This window comes from Galeopterus variegatus, unplaced genomic scaffold, assembly GCF_000696425.1.
Source record: "Galeopterus variegatus unplaced genomic scaffold, G_variegatus-3.0.2 Scaffold593, whole genome shotgun sequence".
NCBI classification, from domain to species: Eukaryota; Metazoa; Chordata; class Mammalia; order Dermoptera; family Cynocephalidae; genus Galeopterus; species Galeopterus variegatus.
In genome coordinates this window covers 358,421-381,010 of record NW_007726704.1, presented here as the reverse complement: position 1 = coordinate 381,010, position 22,590 = coordinate 358,421, and the positions used below count along the sequence as shown (strand labels likewise).

General features: G+C 40.3%; 2 protein-coding genes and 1 pseudogene across 2 annotated transcripts; 2 read left to right on the top strand and 1 right to left on the bottom strand.

Moving 5' to 3' along the window:
• The first annotated feature begins 207 nt into the window (after window positions 1–207).
• Window positions 208–3,304, top strand: LOC103588603 (arginase-2, mitochondrial-like). Its single transcript, XM_008570324.1, has 2 exons — window positions 208–457; window positions 2,846–3,304. Exons 1-2 carry the CDS (start codon window positions 427–429, stop codon window positions 3,046–3,048), a joined length of 234 nt encoding a protein of 77 aa, XP_008568546.1. The 5' UTR covers window positions 208–426; the 3' UTR covers window positions 3,049–3,304.
• Window positions 3,305–3,384: 80 nt separating this feature from the next.
• VTI1B (vesicle transport through interaction with t-SNAREs 1B) lies at window positions 3,385–21,233 on the bottom strand. Its single transcript, XM_008570325.1, has 6 exons — window positions 20,922–21,233; window positions 11,093–11,151; window positions 8,971–9,162; window positions 6,189–6,362; window positions 4,583–4,644; window positions 3,385–3,589 (listed from the first exon to the last, which is right to left on the bottom strand). Exons 1-6 carry the CDS (start codon window positions 21,034–21,036, stop codon window positions 3,493–3,495), a joined length of 699 nt encoding a protein of 232 aa, XP_008568547.1. The 5' UTR covers window positions 21,037–21,233; the 3' UTR covers window positions 3,385–3,492.
• Window positions 9,107–15,450, top strand: LOC103588604 (annotated as a pseudogene).
• Window positions 21,234–22,590: the final 1,357 nt, after the last annotated feature.

The window sequence follows — 22,590 nt, the reverse complement described above, 5'->3', positions numbered from 1 at the left end:
CAGCAATAGTAACCTATATCAAGGCAACTTAAAATACATCACAGCCAAATCTCACTGAGAGCAAAGAATTCCCTCTATTGACACTTATTAATTTATGAGGTACTTATTGTCTGAGGCATGCACAGCAAATGGCAGTACCACAAAGTGGTAAACTAAGTGGTAAGTAAGCTAATATGCTAATCTCAGTAACTTCCAGGAACATGAAACCTGGAAATAGGCTATATTAACAAAGTACCAGTACCAAGAGCAACAAAATCAAGGAGTTGCAACCATAGGAAGACACAACGAGGTAAGTAAGCTCTTATCCTCTTCCTTTCTAGGAGACAAAGGCCAATCCATCTGAGTTTTGATATTGATGCATTTGACCCTACACTGGCACCAGCCACAGGAACACCTGTTGTAGGGGGACTGACCTATCGAGAAGGCATGTATATTACTGAGGAAATACACAATACAGGTATGTAGCAACCAGGTCTGCAGCCTGTTAACTATGTAAGTAAATATGCTGAACTCTCTTATCTGCAGGGTATTTTTCCTACTATTCCATGCCATTGCAGACTTTGTTTTTGCTTAAACTTTTATGGCTAAAAATCATATGGCCAGGCTAGTAAAGGATAAAGTCACTTTAAGGCATGTTTAGACCTGGCTGGTACAAAAATATGCTAAGGTAATATTCAATAAAAAATTGTGTCTACTTAAACACATTTTCCCCCCTACTCTACTTCCTCCTCTCCTATTTATAAGTATTTAAATGTAAATAATAACAGTAATAAAAAATTAAATTATTTACAAGAATAAATTACCAAACTGATACAGTTCCTTATGTCTGTGTTATCTAAAGACAGATTAAGATAAGAAGGCAAAGCCAGGTAGTTATAATTTTTACTCTAATGTTAAGAGCTTAGTTCACTGGGAGTTGGGAATTTGGAGTTAAAGCTTTTTTCCTGAAAATATTTGCAAGTTGGACAATATCGTGGGTCCTTTTATATAGGAGAAATACTACAGCTTACTTGATAGGAGCTAGATGAATGGCTGATAGAGTAGTTAGATGAAATCTAGATTATCAAGAGTGGCTGCAAGGGTTTACTGTCCCAAAACTCAGACTTGTTTGCAAAGTTTCCATTTGTCAGAATTTTCTGGTTTTAAGGCTATTTTAAATGACTTTTCATTCCAAAATTTAAACTACCACATGATGCTGCTTCAGTAACTGGGGTGTAGAAAGCAGCATAGAGACCCTAGATTGAAAAGTCCAGGGCTATCGGGAACCCTTGACTAGTTGGTATAGAAGTGGACATTGAGAAATGGTCTGGGCCTTAGGCAGTAAATGGAGGAAGACAGTGCTTGTCTATGAGATCTGACAGTGGCAAGACAGTCTCCTTCTCACATCCACGATCTTAGATGTTGCCAGTAGCCCTTGTGTTAGTGGCCAGAGAACCTGGGAGTTCAATACTCCACTTTGCTTCCCAGAAACACCACTTAGAGCAGGGGTTAATAACCTCTAGCACTTAGATGTGGCAGTGGTCATGCCTTGTCCCTCCCTTCCCCTGCTGCAATATTATTTTATTCCAAGACTGTTACGACACTTAACTCTATATATAGTTTGCTTAAACTAATTGACAGGGTGGCAGTTGTCTGGCAACATAGGCTATATATATATATATATTTTTTTTTTTTTTTTTTTTTAATAGCACAAACTCTTGATTACTTCTACTGGGATATGCTAACAGTACAGGGTTATTCAGTGGATATCAGACACAAATCATCAGGGACACAGGTACATGTGCAGGACATGATGGAAATGCTACAGTAACATGCCTGTTCATTGCAGTTTTGCACAGTGTACTCAACCATGCATTGCTAATAAGGGAAGATACATTGAATATAATGGCATTTCACCTATAATGTAATACCAATAAACCATTAGGTGCATCTACTACCCATGTTTCCAGACTTTATGGCTCCCCTGAATATTCTCAGATACTTGTATGCTTGAATACTAGTTTGTTCAGATGACTCCTGATGAGGTAGACTAACTTCACCCAGAATAACCAATTAAAAAGTTAAATTCTCTAGAGAAGGGGGGGATGGGAGTGGAGGGCAGGTCTGGATAGGTTCTTCTGGTCTCATCTTCCCTTCCCCTCAGCCTGCCCTAGGCCAAAGGAACAGTGCTGAGTACTTTGGCACAAGTTCTCAAATCCTCAGAGGAGGTAACTGGAGTCCAAATTAAACAATCAATGTATAGCTGAATCTTCTCTTGACCAATTACAAGATACTGGGTCCATCTGATGGGAGACCAAAAAAGTGTCAGACGTAGAACCTGCCCTCAGCTCAGGCCCATAGGAGCAAGATTAAGGTTTTCAGTAATAACTATATTTCAGAGCATGCAGTTTGATGCTTTAAGAGATATATAGTGTTAAGAGTTCAATAGTGGGAATAGAGCTCTGGCTAGTGAGAAATGGGAGATTTCCTCTGCCTTAGTTCTTCACTCATTTCTAAGCAGGCATACAGAAGGGTCCTAGTTATACAGGAGATGGCACACACATTTTCCTAACAAGCAGGCTGGACAGTCTTTCCAAAGTTCTTTCCTTATCCAGAAGCCTAACAGCTATGCCTATTTAGTTGAACAAGGACGATTTATTTCATTACATGAAAGGTTTCTTTTAATCCAACTCTAGTATACTTAAATTTATGGCTGAGAGAATGAATTTTGAAGTAGAAAATGACTCCTGTTTTTACCTTGGCTTGTTCTTCTTGTCCTGTTTCTCCCTGTTTAGGGTGGGACAACCCTCATTAAAAGTAGCAGCTAGGGAATTTTCTGAGGTTTTATCATACTTTGTTATTCCAGGGTTGCTGTCGGCACTGGATCTTGTTGAAGTCAATCCTCAGGCCACTTCAGAAGAAGAGGCAAAGGCTACGGCTAGCCTGGCAGTGGATGTGATTGCTTCAAGTTTTGGTCAGACAAGGGAAGGAGGGCACATTGTCTATGACCAGCTTCCTACTCCCAGATGTCCAGATGAATCAGAAAATGAAGAACGTGTGAGAATGTAGGGAATAGTATCCACTGACATGTTTTATGATGGGCATTCCACAACTGTGAGGCATTTGAGGGGATAGATGTTAAATGATTATCTGGGTCAGTATTGCCTGAATGAGAACATGTGCACCTTCTCACAACTGTAAAGTTTCCCTACCCGTTTTGGTGATCAATAATATTACTGTATTTGTTTTTTGCAATTCACGGGGTATTAATATGTTGTAGTACTATGTAAATATAAGGTCATAAACAGCATTTATTACCTTGGTATATCATACTGGTTGCTGTTCCTTCACATTTAAGTGGCTTTGCATCCTCCCTCCCTCCTCCCAGTCTGGCTACACAGTGCATCCTTGAACTGCTGGCCCACAGCAGCAACATGTTTATTTCACATCCCTAAGGCCATTCATTCACAGGGTCAAAGTTCTGGTCCACACACCCTTCCCTCTATAGGAAGTTCAATGCTTGCGAATGAATTTGTAATAAACCAGGCCTCCCAGGATGGCTAGTTCCAGTAAGATGATGATGGAAAGCAGCAGCTTGTTGGTTGTCACTCTACAAAGAGAAGCAAAGTGGGAAGTAGTCAGAAGTCTGGATAACCTTTTTTCTTTCTATTCTTAACACTTGGAGCCAAGGCTGGATACTGTGAAGCAGATTTTCTGTTTGCTCACACAGCCACTTAACAGTAAGAACTCATAAAGTTCTTTAGTTATAACTTAGGGATAACACTGTTTAGGAAGACTCTACTCCTCCTGCTAGTTCCATGACTGGGTTGTAGTCTTGTTTCATGCCAGACCACCTGTACCCAAGGTCATGCACATTACCCACTTACCCCCAACGGCAATATTTCCATTCTGTCCTGGTTCTGTTGCTGTTTGTTGGCACTTACCTCAAGGGTTTTTTTGTTTTTTTTCTTAAAGTCTATTTCTTGCTAACAAGACAACCCCCCAGAAAAGGGGCTGATTTCCATGAAGGGCAAGCACTAAGTAGTAACAGTGAAAACTTTTTTTGGTGGCCGGTCGGTACAGGGATCCAAACCCTTGACTTTGGTATTATAACATACTCTAGCCAACTGGCCAGCCCTAAAAACTGTTTGCTAATCAAGTTTTTATCAATATTATTACAAGGAATATGAAGCTCTATTATTCCCACATTATACTTTTAACAAAGGACTTTTGGGCTGGCCCATGGCTCACTCGGGAGAGTGCGGTGCTGATAACACCAAGGCCACAGGTTCAGATCCTATATAGGGATGGTTGGTTTGCTCACTGACAGCGTGGTGCTGACAACACCAAGCCAAGGGTTAAGATAACTTTACTGGTCATCTTTTAAAAAAATAAACAAAACAAAACAAAGGACTTTATCCTGGGATATTTAAGACCATATTACTTTATTTCTTTTGATGTGCTGGGTGATATTAATATAGCAGGACTATGTAGCATCAAGTATTGAGGTGTTTTATTAGGATCTTTGTAAGTCACTTTTAAGCTTTCCTGGTTGAAACATTAAGACTTAGGAGATATTAATTTGACTATTTTAAAAACTTACTTTCTGGACATTGAACGGAGAATCTTTCGACTTTTGCTCAAGTTTTCACTTGTGTTTACCAGCTGAGGAGAGAAAATAGCAATTATTTCCTCCTTTTCTCAAAAGTAGACACTATAGAATTTGAACATTCCTAAACTATCTAGGTTTTAAGGGTCTATGTTGAAAAACTCCATGAAATCAAACCCATTTAAATGAAGGCCTCTGCATATGAGTAGTACTCCTCAAGTAGGCTTAGGAATCATTATATCCCAGTGTTGCTGTGGCGGACAGACTTCCGGGACTTCAAATCCTTCACCTTGGCTACTCAAAACAGGAAGGCTTCATCTGTACCCAGCCAGTGACAGGTGAAGATGAAACAACTTTGAGCAACTTAAGATAAATTTCATCAGCCAAATTCAAGGAGAGGCTCTTGAGTTGGTGTTTGTTTTTGTAGGCTGTTGGGTTATCCTTTTCGGGATCTGGTTATTTTTTCCTCTCTTACACTGAGTTGCGAAAAGAATAAACCCCCATTGACCTTTCCATTTTGACTGCCTGTTACTAATCTAGATAGCTAGAAGATATTTCAACAGTGCCACCTGCCATCTATTCCCATTTCCCAGCGACTTTGGTAAATTAATCTCTCAGATCATTCCTTGGCTTTTAAATTCAACGAATCCACCTGGTACATTCAAAAATCACACAGTATGTAAGCAAGTTGCATTCTCCGTAACTTGCCTTGAATTTAGTACTTTGTGAGTTCTCACTGAAGGAAGGGCATCACTCTGTTTTAAGAATGGAGAATTGCAGCTATTAAGATGTATAAGAAAATCTCAAATCCCCACATTGAGCTAGTTACTTTCCTACCCAAATCTACTATCTGTTTTTTGGTTTGGATTTGCCTCACACTATTAAGAATACAGTATTCCATTGGCAAATTGTACTATTTTTTAAATTCCTATGTAGATTAATTTATGGAAAGAAATGTTATTTTTCAGAGCCTCTTAGAGTGATACTAGATAAGTCCCCGATATACAGTTATCATTTGGCCTAAGTATCTCTGTTTTTCCCCTACAATAATCCAACTTACCTTAGGTAACAGTAAAGGGTTATAGTCCAGTATTGAACTATAATTTATATACCTATATAAATCAGTGCAACTATTTTATGACATGTGGAATATAGTCCTGGCTTTAAATGACAGGGTCTTATCAGTAGACAATGTTTTCATAAGAATAGCAGAATACCTCGCTAGATGTATGAGAAATTAAAATCTTTGGTGACTTTGAATTTTTAAGTGCCTTTTGACATATCACCTCTCATTAGCAACAGAATAATACAGGAATTAATAAGGATGGAGAGGCTGCAATCTTATAGATGCAGAAATCAGGTTCCTTCACAGTCTTTTTTCCTTTATGAAAACAAAAATTTCCAGTGATGCCTTTAAATCTTAGGGGTAAAATTACTTCTAGGGCAGCTCTCCTCTCAGCCAAGCAAACTAAAAATTGAGAAAAGCATAAGAACCTCAAAAAGATTATTCCTTGAATTCAGAACTGCTGTAAGCTTCTGGCTTTAGTATGGCATCTGGGTGTAGTGGGCCCATCTACCTTCCCCATCTGCCCAGACTTACTCTACTCTTGGTACGTTCCAACTGGTCTCGCTGCTCTCCCAGCTCTTCTATGATTTCTGAGCCAATCTGGTCAGTCTCTGTGGCAATCCGATGAGAACGCTCAATACTTTGGGTGGCCCGGTTCAGGCTTTCAGTGCCTTGCAAAAGCAATGCCCTTTGAGACTGTAGCCGATTCTGTCAGTATGGAAGGGAAATATTAGACTTTGTCCATTATATATTCATTGTCAGCACATTATTTACAACCTTACTTGTGTAAGAAGGGATATAGTGAGCAATAATTTTCATTACTTTTAAGACAGAACCAAAGATGCTAATGAGCTACAAGATTCTGTTCAAGGTCATAGACTAGAGCATAACCTGAATCCAATCAACAGGATCACAATACCTCCCACTCCACTGCTTGCGACACTTAAGTGGGGCAAGGAAAGGATTAAAAACATTGGAGCATTTTCCCTGTGTTTGCGATGATTTGCACCGGTCCACATGCCTCCTGAACTAGCAACTTCTGAGAGGCAGCAGCTCAGATCTGGGAGGTGCAGAAGCTACCTGATAATGCATATATCCTGGAACTTTTTTTTGGTGGCTGGTAAGTCAGGGGACCCAAACCCTTGACCTTGGTATTACAACACTGTGCTGACTGAGCTAACCGGCCAGCCTGCATGTAACTTTGGTAGTGCTACAGGCAAACCAACTAAATTCTGCAGCCCTAGAAAACAGATTAATTTATTAAAGATTCCAACCTGCCTAGCACTGAGGAACCATAAATAAGCTATTCTTTTTCAGCATATAAATCATTTAGAAGTGTGACACAGCCACATTCTGGAAAAAACTTATGTGGCTATATTCTTGGTGAACCCCCCCAAAAAATTCACCTCAGACCAAACAAAAAAAAAACTTTGCAGTTGCTACATTGGTGATTCGCTTTCAGCGAAGACAGTATCTGGGGCCTAAGCAAGCTTCCCCAGCTGCCCTAATTTCCCATGTGGCCTAATTTTCCAAATCCCCACTGAAGGTCTGGCTCTACCTATAATCTGAAGCACAGACAGCATGAGGACAAAAGTAGCCTTTGTCAAGCCAGAATTAACAGCCATTGATAGAAATGAGTGCAACTCTAAGTTATTAGAGTTATTAATAACTCCACTCAGAGCACACACAATCAAAAGAGGCCCAGCTCACAGAGGCCCTATTATAGAGCAGGTGACTACTAGCAGTGGAATACGATCAAGAAGCTAAAAGTTAGGTTCCTGGAGCAGAAGTAAGAAGCATTTTCACTTAATAAGTGCCATATAGTCCAGCTAGATGAGGAAACCACTCAATGAGGTTCAAATAAACCCAGTTACCTTAGCTCAAAGGAAGAAAAAAAGTTTTTAATAAAAGATACAGATTTTCAACTGATAAGGCTAAAGAAAGTAAAAGACAATATGATCACAAATCAACATCAGGCAGATTTGGAATAATTCTACTGAAGGTGGTATGTATATCTAAATTATGTTTTCATAATTTCTGAAACTAACTTTAAGATTATTGCTTGGACCTATCCCCCCTCATCCCCCTTTTTGGGTAACAAATGACCAAAGTCACTTTTGCAACTTGCTCTTAAACAAGCTCCACCTGCCTGCCTTTTGCCCGTCTCCCTTCAAAAGTGATCTTATGACAGCTTCCAATCTGTGACAATCTCCTGAGTATCCATTTGAAAATTTTACATCACTTTCAAAATATCTAGTTTTGATATTAGCACTGTCAAGCCAGTGTCATTCTGAATGTCTCAAACTGTAGTCAAGATGCATCATGAAATGGGATTTATGTGTTTAAAACTGTATTAATAGGGCCGGCCTGTGGCTCACTCGGGAGAGTGTGGTGCTGATAACACCAAGGCCACGGGTTCGGATCCCATATAGGGCTGGCCTGTGGCTCACTTGGGAGAGCGTGGTGCTGACAACACCAAGTCAAGGGTTAAGATCCCCTTACCGGTCATCTTTAAAAAAAAAAAAAAAAACTATTAATAGCCTTTCTATACATGTTCAGTCTGCATTGGTAGGCCACTTTCCATCTCTCTTCCACACGACTTGCCAGGCAATTTCTACTTTGTAATGTATTTATGGAATATAATCCAAATGCAGCACATTAAACTTAATCTTTGTAAAGTGTTATTCCTTTAACTATCCAGCTTCTCTAGATGGTTTCAGAATACAGATTTAAAATTAGTCCAATTTTATCAATCAGAATCCTGAAGGCTACGGATACAGTCTGGCTCATTTCCAGTACAACAGAATAAGGTGTTAGAAAGCCCATTCTTGAGAAGCATCCTACATTCTCTTCCGTATTTCAGTTGTTGGGCCATCTTGATATTAAGGTAAAGGAAAGCTCAGATTAATTTTGTAACAATAGTCTTATAAATTAAAACCTTAAATGAATTTTTTTGGCATACTCGAGAAAGTGATTCTGAAGTTTATATGAAAAAATAAAAGCTCAAGAGGAAAAAATATTAGATCAATGGGTCAGAATACAGAGTCCAGATATAATAACAGGTAACACTTATATGCCACTAAATATAAAGCACTGTTTTTTTAAATATATATTAAGGATACAAAAAAGTCTAAATAAGCATATGATTTAGAAAGAGTGAGTATCCAAGCGGAGGAGAATTTGGTGCAGGAAAAAGGAAAAGAGTAAAAAAAAACCCAGGAGTCTAATATACATTGATAACGTGAACTGTAGTTCACTATACAGTTAATTCCTGTACCAAGGGCCCTTAAGGAAAAAAAAAGCAGCTAAAGCTTACCATATGCTCATTTTCCACAGCATATGTGCCATATTTCATGTCTCCTCGGCCCCCAGGTGTGGCTGTCAAAGGTGTGCTTCTCACCTCCCGATGGAGTTTGGCAAGGTCCCTCCGGTAGTTTCGAAGCTTAGACATCATGGGGTTACGGAAAGACAGGGGTGCATAACGTAGTTCCTCCTCCATCTCTGCCAGCTGGGAAGGCAGAATAAAGTGAGACAACGGCCTGGGTCTTCCTCTGTCATCTTGGGGATATGCCTAGTTTGGATTAATCAAACCACAGACTACCTCAAATGCTCAACTGTATGCTCCATGAGGCAGGGACCATGTCTGGCATGTTTACCTCATTCCAAATGCCTGGCATAGTGCCTAGCAAGCATAGAGCAGACATTCAAAAAATATGTGATGAATGAATGAAAAAACTAAAAGAAGCACTTCATATCTTAAATGTTTTACATCAGTCTCATTCAATCCTCACGGTAAATCAGTATGGTAGGAAATACTTTCTCCATTTCATATATAAGATTTAAACCTACTCAAGATCACACAGAAGAGGAGTCAAGATTCAAAATCTTCGGGCCGGCCCGGTGGCGCACTGCTACAGTGCGCTGCTTGGGAGCGCGGTGGCGCTCCCGCCGAGGGTTCGGATCCCACATACAGACCGGTTCCTGCTCACTGGCTGAGCGAGGTGCAGGCGCGGCTGAGCGAGGTGCGGGCATGGCACCGAGGTTTGCGATCCCGTTGCCGGTCCCGGTCTGGTACGGGCGCGACACTGAGGGTTGCGATCCGTTGCCAGACACGAAAAAAGACAAAAAGGAAAAAAAAAAAAAGATTCAAAATCTTCAAATTCTTGGCTCTTTCCAATATACCAAGTTTTTAGCCTGGTATGGTTCAAGATTGCTGTTAAGCTCTTTGAAGTCTACTGTCTTCTTCCTCTTTCTGAAAATCAGTTATGTTTGTGTCCATGTCAGTCCACAGAGCAGGTTGCTTTGGGGTATATTTCCTTCCACCTTCCTGGGATAAGTAAAATGTAACACCTGGACATGTTCACAAGAGTCCCTAAATTATTTTCATCTGCCTGGGATGATCAGAGTAGGATTGTTAATTTTGCTAAAATCAGAAAGTGTGTCAGCACGAAACAAATAAATCAGTAGATAGAAGATTTCAAAAATGCTACCAAGATGTTAACTGAAAGAGGAGACTGGCTATATAACAGGTATCACGGATATGCCCAACTGTACACAGATTCTAGTTTCTAGTATTCCCATTATGACAGAGATTGTTTCCAGACTGCTGGCTTGGTCCTTGGTCCTTCTTAAAATAGACACAGAACAGAGGAAAGGATGCAGATAAGCTTAACTTCTCAGAGCTTCATTGGGATAATTGGGAACTTGAAGTTGATTTTCAACAAAGAAGGAAATTCTTTGGCCTGAAAAGAATTTTTCTTTTAGTCCACTCTGGGGTAGCAAAAACTAGGGGAAACCATTTCTGGAGAGTACTACCACTCACTTGGATTTCAGTCCTGACGGGTTTGCTGAAGCTACTGCCTAATGAGGGGGAGCTAGATGGACTCTTGCTTCCAAAGGTTAGAGAAAATAAATTTTTTTTTTTTTTTTTTGAGGAAAAGCCACAGGTGAAGGGAGAAGCAGTTGTTAAACTGCTTAGCAACCTGAACCGACATCCTGTTTACTCATCCTGTTTATTCATGTCTTGACCAGGGTACTAAATCTAGCTTCTATACTGTCTTTTAAGACAGAAAGGAACATGGCTAGAACCACCTCTGAGCTACAGTTTCTATGACAGTAAATTTAACAAAGAACAGTAACTTAATGGCCAGCTCTTAAAAAGAGATTTAAAAAGACCACTCGGGTAAAGGTATGAAAATGCCCTTACTACTCATATCAGGAATATATTATCAACGACTCATACTGCAGGAGAGTTTTCAAGCTTTGTTCATTTGTATTTGTCAAACCCTCTCAACACCAATCCCCATCAGTTGGCCTCATTTAGTAAGAAATAACCAAGATCAAGAGAGAGGAACAGTTAATCTGATCAGATCATAGCATTTCTTCTGGAAAAGACCAACACTAGGTAGAAGTAACAAGGACTTGCTCCCTTTTCTCACCGTTTCATTTGCTTCTTGTTGCTTTTCATCAAAATCTCTGATCAACTTCTTCTTCTCTTCTAGAAACGATAGACAAGTATCAGATGTTCATTACTGCTTCCATAAATTTGTAGAGGCCATTCCCTCTGCTTAAACTTCCCATCCCTCCCTGGGTGGGGGTATCAGCACTTAATCATCCCTAAAAGGCATTTAGAAATGTATGGGGACTTGTTACCACAATGATTGAGAGAGAGGGAAGGGTATTACTATTGGCATTTAGTACCTAGGGAACAATACCCATGTTTGGGACAGTCCTGCATAACAATTATTTGGTCCTGAAAGCCAATAGAACCCTACTGAGAAACACTACAAGTCTAAGTTAATCATTCTCAACCTTTTCTCTTTCCTCTTGCTTATTGAGGGTTCAGGCCTGTACAGTTTGTACGGTGTGGTAGTGGTTTCTCCCTGATGGTGGCATGGGTAATGATGAGCACAATGAGAACATCATTCTCTGTTTCAGTTCTCTTTCAACCCTTCCCATTATGTTATTTTGGTGCTAGTATGTCTTTAATACCTAAAAATTACCAATCTCCCATTTTAACAAAAATAAAACAGGCTTCCTCTTCAAAGCAATAACATCTAACTAAAATAGTATTATTTTGCCTTCACTGTATTTTTTTCTGATCATTTAGGTAGATTACACAGATTTTCCATTAAAAAAAAAGTTTCCTTTTAAAATAACTTTTAACTTTGTGTATTAAATGCATTTTACATGAAATAAGTTTATATTAATTAAATGATTAAGTAATAGTAAAAATGGTACTTGAACTATGAAGGGGGTACTAGAATGCTGTCACATGGTAAACATTTGTGTAGGGAGGAAAGCCCTGGTTCATCAGTGGGATTAGGTTCTAGTACCAGCTTTGGGCCTGCCTCAGTGTGTAAACTTGGATAATTTTCTTCATCTCTTTGAGACCTCTCCTCCTTCCTTGGCTATAAAATGAGGAAGTAGGTCATCAGTTCATTACGAGCAGCCTGAATATTTTAAAAATGAATGTTCTCCCTGGAAATTGAGACATAATCTACTTATTACCACAAAGTTACTACTGCTTGCAATTTTTAAAAATGTCATCTTTTGGAATTACCTTCACAGTCTGGGGATAGTCTTTTTTTTTTTTTTTTTTTTAATTGTGGCAAAATATACATACCATAAAAGTTACCATTTTCACAATTTTTAAGTGTATCGTTCAATGGCATTAAGTGCATTCACACTGTTATGCAACCATCAAACTAATCCATCTCCAGAACTTTTTCATTATCTCAAACTGAAACTTCATAGCCATTAAACACAAACTCCCCAATCTGTGAATTTGACTACACTAGCTACATCATTTAAGTGGAATCATACAATATTTGTTCTTTGGTGTTTGGCTTATTTCACTTAGCATGTCTTCAAGTTTCATCCATGTTCTAGCATGTACGGGGATGTGGTCTTTAAAGCTATTTATTTTTCATTCAGTATGACTTATATACAAGCCAGCGCTGCCATCAACTGAAGAAAGAGCAATCTTTTCCAATGCCAAAGAAGATAGGTGAGTTGGGCTTATGAGAGATGACATGTGGGCACTCAATATGCTGTTCTGAGATTTTCTTGGATAATTTTGTCTACACTAATTTTCATCTTAATCCCTGACTTTTGAACACAACCCCACATAAGATGCAATGCCACTGTAATGCTTTATATGGATTCACATTTTGTTAATCACAACAGCGCCTAATATTTCAGTTGTTTGCTGCTTTTTAAACCATCATAAATCATTTCGGATGTGGAAAGAGCAAATGACGGCACACCCTTTGCTATGTCTCATTGTCATGTGACACTCCTTTAATATATACAGGGCACTCCAGGTGAACTATTTCTCCACACTACTCACAAAACCCATGGCTCCATCTGTTGTTTTAAAAAACACAGAGGAGGGCTGGCCCGGTGGCACACTGCTACAGTGTGCCGCTTGGGAGCGCAGTGGCGCTCCCGCCTAGGGTTCGGATCCCATATACAGACCGGCCGCTCACTGGCTGAGCGAGGTGCGGACGCAACACCGAGGGTTGCGATCCCGTTGCCGGTCATGAAAAAAGACAAAAAAAAGGGGAAAAAAAAAAAACACAGAGGAAAGTTCAGTCATGTCAAATATATGCATCTTGACTATCTGTGAAATAACTGGAATATTCACCAAAGTAGCTGTTAGTATTTGTGAGGGGGCTGTGTTCTTAGCCCCCAGCAGTGAAGTAATACTTGCAAATCAAGAATGGCTACTTCCATGGAGCAGTATCATATTATTTCGTAATAAGCTTTCACAAAAGTCACAAAAGTGCTGAGTGTCATCATTCCTCTGAATCAGCACAGTTCCAAACTCAACCATACTCATTCCTAATCCAAGCCAGACAGTATGAAGCAGTTTTGTACACATACGTGCATTCTCTTCCTCAGATTTTTCTACAACTGTGTTGGTTGTAAAGTTTCTTCCTTCACTTTTCCTTTATTAATGGATGTGAAAATCTGCACTCTCAGGAGGCAAATTCTAGAATGATTCAAGGAAAGTACATAAATGAAAATAGCAGAGAAGAGCAGACCACAGAACCTGTATCCTTTCACTCACCTCGTGTTGTTCTGTTATTCTCATTGTTTTTGGACTTGGAATATCCCTCTTTCTACCTGATTTCATAAAACACACATTTCCTCCTATGAGTGCTCCATAGCTTATATACTTTTAAAAGAAATATGTTCCCTTTGAAAACAGTTTGAAGAACTTTACATTTATGAAATCCTTTATGGACTCCTAAGATTTAAAACAAAACAAAAGCCTTTTAAATTATTCCCTCTGATGATGAAGCCAGGGAGGCAGATATTTAAAGGTTCAAAAGAGGCTGATCTCTACCAACTGAGAGAGATCAACGGCTGCCTTTTTATGCCTTATTTTAGCCTCAGAATTGTGAAACCAGTGAAAGTTAGAGCTGGCATCGACCTCAGAGATCATCTAGTCTAACCTCATTTTACAGCTGAGGAAAGTAGAGTCTGGACAAACTGAGTGCCTACTCCAAAGTCACAGAAGGAGTAAACGTGTGGCAACACTAGTTCTAGAATGCAAGTCTCCTGACTCCCAATGTTTCTGAACATCACACTATACAATTGAGGGTCATTTTTGTACTCCCAGGGTACAGTATTTAGCAACTGATAAAATCTGTTAAAAAATAAGACAAAAACTCTACTTTTTTAGGGAGTTAGAATGAATGCTACAATCAACTACAAAACACCAGGACTGCATACTGGGTAGAATGGGCACCAGAAAGAAGAATGAGCCACTCCAAACACCACTATCCCCAACTCCACATGCCTGCCAAACTGGTCATGTGTGAGGGACTCAACTCTTGAGACTGACCAGCTTGTTTAGTAAACTGGGTGGATGGTGGCACCATCTACTGGACATAGAATAAAATGGAAACAGCCAGCTCTGAAAAACAGCCAGAGAAAACCTACTTTAATGTTTGACCAAGGTGGACAACCTCTCTTTTTCATGCAGGTTTGAATTACCAACCCAAGAATGACTAATCTTGGTCCCTTACAACTTTAGTTTCACTAGGATCTCAAAAATATGTGGTTAATTTGCTTTTGGCGCCCTACTGTGGCATTTCTTTGACCCTCGTCCTCTATTTGTAGACTACACAGTTTACTTGATCTCACACCATAGAGGAGTTAAAAGCATCAGATCCCTCTAAACCTTTTTATCTGTAAATAGGGACTATAATAGTACTGACCTCATTGGGTTGTTTGAAAGGGTTAAAAGAAATAATACACATAACAGCACTTAGCAAGTGCCAGGCATTGTAAGGGTTCAATAAATAGGAACTACCATTGTTTTTGAAAGTAAATCCACCCTCTGATCCCACGGCCAGCTCTCAATATGGTGCCTCAAACAAACAAGAGTCTAAGAGGTCAACCTGGAAGTTTAATTCTATTTATCCAGTAGAAGATGGAATTTTTGATTCTGGAAATTTCAGATGGTTTAACCTTCTAAGGGAGAAGGTTAAAATCAATGGAAAAACTGGAAATCTTGGGAATTCTGTTCACATTGAATGCCTCAAGAATAAAAATCACAGTTGTTTCTGAGAAGCAGTTCTCTAAAAGGTATTTCAGTCCCTTACCAAGGATACCTTAAGAAGAACAATCTTCCTGATTGGCTTCGTGTTGTTGCATCTGACAATGAGACATAAGAATTTTATTATTTCCAGATTAGTCAAGATGAAAATGGATCAGAGTCTGAGGACTAGATGAAGCCTCCCCTGATAGGGCTTTGCTTAATAATAAAACAAATTAACATATATGAGAAAGAAATATCTAGAAACAGACTTTTACTTTATCGGTGAATAAAAAACACTACTCTTAAAAAAAAAGTAAATCCTCAGGTAGAAAGACCTAAGAGCAAAAACAAAATTCACCAAACAATATGAAGAGAGTTGAAATAATTAAAATTCTGCAGTCTTTGAGTAATTGGTTTTTACCAGCCTGCTGCATATGGTACTCCATAGTGATTATTTTTTCTGGCTCCCAAAATAATTGGATCTCATATATAGATACTAAAATTGTAAGTTAAATGGAAAACTTTCAGTAATTTTACCACATTCATTAAGACATATGGAGAGCTGTCTTCAGGTACCATAAAAACACAACCAGAAATTAGGACTATGGGCACTTAACATGTTAATTAGATTAAGAGATTACAGCACAGCACTCTGAAATACTGGGAGAGACCTTTTCAGATGTTGCAAAACCAAGACTAAAAGTTATGGCTGTAAATGCTTAATGTAAAATTAAATTAATAATTATTGTATGTGATAATAGACTGTCGCTGGCACAAAAACTGCCTGAAATAGGACACATCGTATCTAGTATCTTTCAAAGGCAGAAATGGAATATACTTTGAGGAAATAAAACTATACTTTGAGGAAATAAAGATCTTTTTTGTTTTTGTTATTTTAACAGGTGTATATATCCATTTTAAAATGTGGAAAACAGTAGAATAGAAATAAACCACACTCAGTTTCAACACTCAGGCATATAATTATTTCCTTCCCACCAATTCACAGTAAACATTCAATCATTCAACCAATGTTTATGGAGCACCTAGTATGTGCCAGGTACTGTTCTAGGTCCACAGGATATATAATAAACAAAAGAGACAAAATATTGAGCTTATATTCTAGCTCTGTGGCTTCCAAACTTAATCTTACACCAGAAATCCCCTGGAGGGCTGTTAAAACAGACTGTGTTAAAACAGTTTCTAAGTAAGTAAGTCTGGGGTGAGGCCTGAGAATCTGCATTTCTAACAAGTTCCCAGATGATGATGATGCTCCTGGACCACACTTTGAAATCACTGTCCTAGTGAAAGGAAGATGAATATATTATAACTATCATAACTAAGTAAAATGTCTAGTATGTTAGAAAACAAGTGCTCTGAGGGGCTGGCTGGTTAGCCCGTGTGGTTAGAGCATGGTGCTGATAACGCTAATGTCCAGGGTTTTATCCCTGTACCAGCCAGCCACCAAAAAAAAGTACTCTGGAAAAGAAAAATAGACCAAGGTAAGAGTAGTTGTATACAGAGCTGGTATTCTTACTTTTCATTTAAATAAAATATCCAATTTCCCATATTTTAATAACAACAGCAAATAGCTCTTAACTATTGTCAGGCAGTGTTCTAAGGAATTTACATATATTAACTCATTTACTTCTCACAAAAACCTTATGAAGTAGACATTGATTTATCCTCATTTGGCAGGGGAAATTAGTTAGGTTAAAGTAACTTGACAAGTCACACAGCTACTAAGAGGTGGATATGAACCTAGGCAGTCTGGCTCTAGAATTCCTACTGTTAAATATTACACTATACTGCTTCTTAATTCATATAAAATATTCTTCAGAAATGTTATTTTTAATGGCAGAAGAAATACTTTGTCAGGCTAGAATGGACATACATTATAATCTCTATTCCACAGGTAGGTACCCTTGATATTCTCACTCACCATGCAAAAAAGTCTACTTCTCTAAAGTTCATCATTCACCCAATTGACCAAGTAAGAAAACACGGATACCCTTGAATCTTTCTCCCTATATCATATCCAATCAGGCTGGTTGATTTCTGCCTCAGAACCACCTCTTAGATTTAGTGCTCTCTAGATTCCCTTGTTACTTAGATGACTGCCACAAAGGCTCATTATACAGTCCCCCGTACCCAGATTCTTATGCCTCTCTCTTGTCCTGTATATAGCCACCAGCGCCCTCCTTCTAAAATAAAATCCATATTAATCAGCTGCTTAAAATTCTTTACTGACTCTGTATCAAGTCAAATGTCTTAAATGTGACACTTAGGTCCCTTCAGGATCTGGCTGTGTCTCTCTTTCCTCATCTACTACTACTTTCCCACATATACTTTAAGTTCCATAGTTGGGAGTACAGGAGGCCCCCTTATCAGAAGGGGGTACATTTCAAGACCCCCAGTAGATGCCCCAAACCTCGAACAGTACCAAATGCCATACATACTGTTTTTTTCTATACATATATGCTTATGATAAAGTTTAATTATAAATCAGTAAGATTAACAATAACTACTAATAAAATAGAACAATTATAACAGTAATACACTGTAATAGAATATGTGAATGTGTGTGTGTGTTTCTCTAAATATTTTTGGACAGTGGGTAACTGAAACCTCAGAAAGTGAGACCATGGATGGTGGTGGGGAGGGGCTATGTATTTAATTTTTTATTCCTTTGTTGCCTCTTCCCAGTTCCCCTCTGTGTGGCTAACTCCCATTCAACCTCTTACATATTGTAGCAGCTCAATTTGAGAGGAAAAGAAGAAAAAAAAAAGCCTTTCATTCAGTCTGAAGTTCTTTCTGTAAAGCTTCCCTTCTCCCACACACCCAAAGTTAGCTTTTTTTTTTGACCGGTAAGGGGATGGCAACCCCCAGCACGGTGTGGTCTGCACCATGCTCAGCCAGTGAGCACACCAGCCATCCCTGTGTAGGATCCGAACCCACGGCCTCAGCACTACTAGCGCAGTCTCCCGAGTGAGCCACGGGCCGGTCCTAAAGTTAGCTTTTTTTTAATGGTCTCAGAGAACTTTACTTTAGGATCCATCACATACTTTGTTGTAAATTTGCTTCCTTTTAAGACAAGAACTCTCCCAAGTCCTCAGGCCCAGCACAGTGGCTGATACATAATAATTCTCAATAAATGTTTATTGAAAAATGATTGAATTTAATTACAGGGCAAAACTACATGCAAGGGCTGTGCTATGAACATTATGTAGTGTCTACTAATTCATGATGGGCATTAAAGCTCTGAAAAATTTATGAAGTGGTTTCTGAACTAGAAAAAGGATTCAGACAAGTACTGTGCTTAATTAAATTCAATTTATTCAACAAATCTTTATTGAGCAGTATGAACAAGTTAGTGAATAAGGGGATAAAGTTGTTGAAATTCTTATTATAACTCTGGGGACATGTATACTTTGTTTACTTATCTGTTAAATAACTAAGTCTGTTAACAGCAATTTTGTGTTTGGGTAGAAATTTACACTTTTCATGGGCCAGCCCAGGGCTCACTTGGGAGAGTGTGGTGCTGATAACACCAAGGCCACGGGTTTGGATCCCTATATAGGGATGGCCGGTTAGCTCACTTGGGAGAGCCTGGTGCTGACAACACCAAGTCAAGGGTTAAGATCCCCTTACCTGTCATCTTAAAAAAAAAAGAAAGAAAGAAAGAAAGAAATTTACACTTTTCTGATTACCCTCTTTGCAGAAATGGGAAGAAGTTTAGTGTCTTAATCCATTTTTTGTTGCTATAACAGAATACCACAGACTAGGTAATTTATAAAGAAAAGAAATTTATTTCTTATACTTCTAGAGGCTGGTAAGTCCAAGGTTGAGGGGCCTGCCTCTGTGAGGGTCTTCTTTCTGCAGTCATCCCATGGTAGAAGGTGGACGGGCAGGAGAGCGTGAGGGAGCAAGAGAGGAAGGCCTAGCTCGCTTTTATGACCAACCCACTCTCTTGATAACAAGTCCACTCCCGATAACAACATTAATCCGTTCGTGAGGGCAGAGCTTTCATGATTTAATCACCTCTTAAAGGTCCCACCTCTCAACATTTGCATTGGGGATTAAGTTTCCAAAACATGACTGTTAGGGGACACATTCAAACCATAGCAGCCAGGTAGACAACAAAGGTGAATACAACTAACTCAGTTTTCTATTTTTCAAAACAGAACACTTTTTGCATTATTTAGCCTTACAGAAACAGACCTTGCAAAATTTAAATCAATGCCAGGCTAAAAATGCAGACTACTTTTCAACCACATAAATCAAATCCCAAGCTCCTGCACAATACTTTTTAACTGCATCCCATCTTATTTACAAAAACATGCACATCTTTCACCATGGACTACAAGGCCCCTCATGATCTGGCCCTGCCCACCTCTCTCCTTTGCTCACTCTATCCCAAACACACCAACCTCCCTGCTCTTCTTACAACACTCCAAGCTCATTTCTGCTTAAGGACCTTTACAGTGCTATTCCTTCCTCCTGACACTCATTTCTCCCAGATTTCTGCATGGTTTACTCCCTCACTTCATTCAAATCTTTGCTCAAATGCCATTTCCTCAGAGAAGCCTTTTACAGCCACCTTATTTAAAATTGAAACCTCCCTCCTCCATTCCCTTACCCTGCTTTATTTTCCTGTTTTGCCCTTAAAACTACATCTTGATATTTATATAATGTTTATCATCTACCCACTGGAATGAAGATTTGTATGTCTTTTTCACTGTAATTTGCACTATTAACCAGCACCTAGGACGCTGCCTGGCACACAGCAGCCTCTCAATAAACATATATTAAACAAAAGTATGAATTTCATTCTCAGTAGAGTCATTCAATTCATAAGACCTTGGGTAATTCACAGAGCAAACACCCAAGCTCTGAGCCTGAAGTAAAAACAATAAAACAAAGTCTTATCCTCTTTGACATCAAGATCTATTTGTTCAGAAGCAAGAACTATATAGTAGGTCTTCCTATTGATTTAGAGCTGAAAAACTCTAGCTCCTCCAGGCAGAGCTTGCAGCAACCCTAGTCCTGAAACTAAGGGGCAAGGAAATAGCCTCAGCAGTAAGAAAGTTCTAAACAGAACCACACCTAAATGCCACAATCCTGGTTTTGAAGACTAACCCCACACATTATGATTCTTTAGGGTTTGTAACCCTTTTGGGGCTACCTACGGATCCTTTGTAAGTCTGGTGAAAACTATGTACTTTCTCTCTCTCTCTCTCTCTCTCTCTCTCTAAGTACAAAGATGTCGATTGGCTTTACTGCCATCCCAGAATTGGGCTACACTTCATTCTATAAAATAGAATACGTGTTTTCTAAATCAGAATAAGTATTATTCTCTCGAGAATAATGCTTTTAAACGCGTAAAAACAAAATAGAGCTGCAAGATACCCATTCTACTGAAATCCAGGACAGCACATTTAAGAACCGTATACTCTTCTTGTCACAGTGAAAAAAGAGAAAATTTTGAGGGTCATGGGATCGCAGAGAGACGACAACCGGACGTCTATCCTTGAGCACGTCCCCAGTTCACCCCAAACGGCAGCAGGGAGCTCCTGGCGCTGGGACCCAGCCAGCCCTGGAGAGCATTTCTGAGGATGAGGAGCAGAAAGGGGGCCCGGATCTGGGAGGAGGATGGAGGCTCTTCCTCCCAAAGCGCGAGGCCGAGCTCCCCCCAGATCGGCCTGCCCCCGCCTCACCGGTCCCTGCAGTCCCCAGCAGCCGCTCGGGCACTCCTCGTAGGTCTTCATGGAGGCCGCGGAAGATCTCGTGCAGCTTCTCGAAGTGCTCCGAGGAGCCGGCGGAGGTGGCCATGGCGCAGGCCGCGCTCGAACAGCAGCCGCCGAGATTTGGGGCGCTGGGCCCGCTCCTAGCCCGGCGGTCAGCCGCCCAGCCCCGCAGCCATCACAGCGACCGCCGCGCAGGATGAGGCGCTTCCGGGGCCGCGGCGGGGTCCTCCCGAGCAGGAACGCCCACCCTCTCCAGCCTGTCACTGCCGGAGCGCCAGGCGCGAAAGCCTGACGGGAAGTCGGGCGGGCTACGTTGTCCGGGCGACTCCTGGGGGAGCGGCGCCACACCGGGGAGAGTAGCAGTTTCGCAGTCCCTGAAATATCCGGTCTGGGGTTGGGGAGGGTGCAAGAGTGAAAGGGCCCGAGGGGACCCGAGGGACCGGCAGGTTGGCCACCCCGCTCCCGGGCCCCATAGGCCGGCGAGGGGCGGGCGCTGCAGTGCTTGCCGGGGGTTGTAGTTCGGCGCGGAGGTCACTCCGACCGAGGGTCACGCACTGCCCGGGGTGGGTGGTTCTGCCAGCCCTGCGGCCGCCGCGGTTGGCTCTATGGCTCAGTGTTGTGATGTCAGTAAGCGCCTTGACGTCCTCTTCACTGTCGTCTCACTTTGCTCTGCCACTCTGACTTCCTCAGTTCGAGTCCTTACTAAATGTTAAGCTTTAAGCCCTGGAAAGATAGCCGGGCCAGGGTCCCACTTCCTTTGGGCGGTAGAGCACTTTTACTGGGGAGGTCAAGTGGCCGGTGTCACACGCTTTCAAAAGTGGAACCCGGACAGTGTGACCCCAAATACGCGCTCTTATCTTCTACTGGCCAGGCCCTCCTAGTGCACTAGACTTTCTAGTGCATTCGTTCACAACAGGTGTTTGTTAAGCGTAAGCATTGTGCAGAGATCTGGGCATATGTTGGTGAATAAAGCAGATTTACTCTCTGCCCTTGGGTAATTTATAATCTGGTGTGGAAATCGGACCCGGTTTCATCAAGTCTTGTTTGCCACTAAGTGTAACTTGTTAATACAAGTCCTTTCCTGCACTCCATGGGTGTAAATTCCTATTTCAACTGAGTTCATGGCTTGCTTAAAGAGCCCGTTCTCAAATGCTTGGGAACCTAATATTTAAACTGCCCACACATGAATGTTCCAGGGGAAATGCTTTAGTAATTTATTTCTCCTAGGCCCTTATTTTTATTAGATTGAGTTCACTGAGCACTGATTCAATAAACTTTCGATGAACTCTTAATATGCACTGAGCATAGAGAGATGACAGTCTGAGGTGATTAGTGGCAGTGTACTGTGGTAAGTTCCAGCATTTCTTAAAGAAATAAGGAGCAGGTACAAAAAATATGGAAAAGTGATCTTTGAACAGTGTCAAAAAAGGTAAGTAGGGAATGGGTGAATAGATAAACATTATCACACAACCCAAATTAATGGCATATGGACTGAGATTGTACTATATAGCTAGACTCTGGGACAAATTATCCTTTAAAATGAGAAATAATTGCATAACCATAAGAATGAAAAGTGTGTTCTTTTGACTATAATTAAACTTTTGTTTAATTCTTACAGTTCTTATTCTGGTAAATAAAA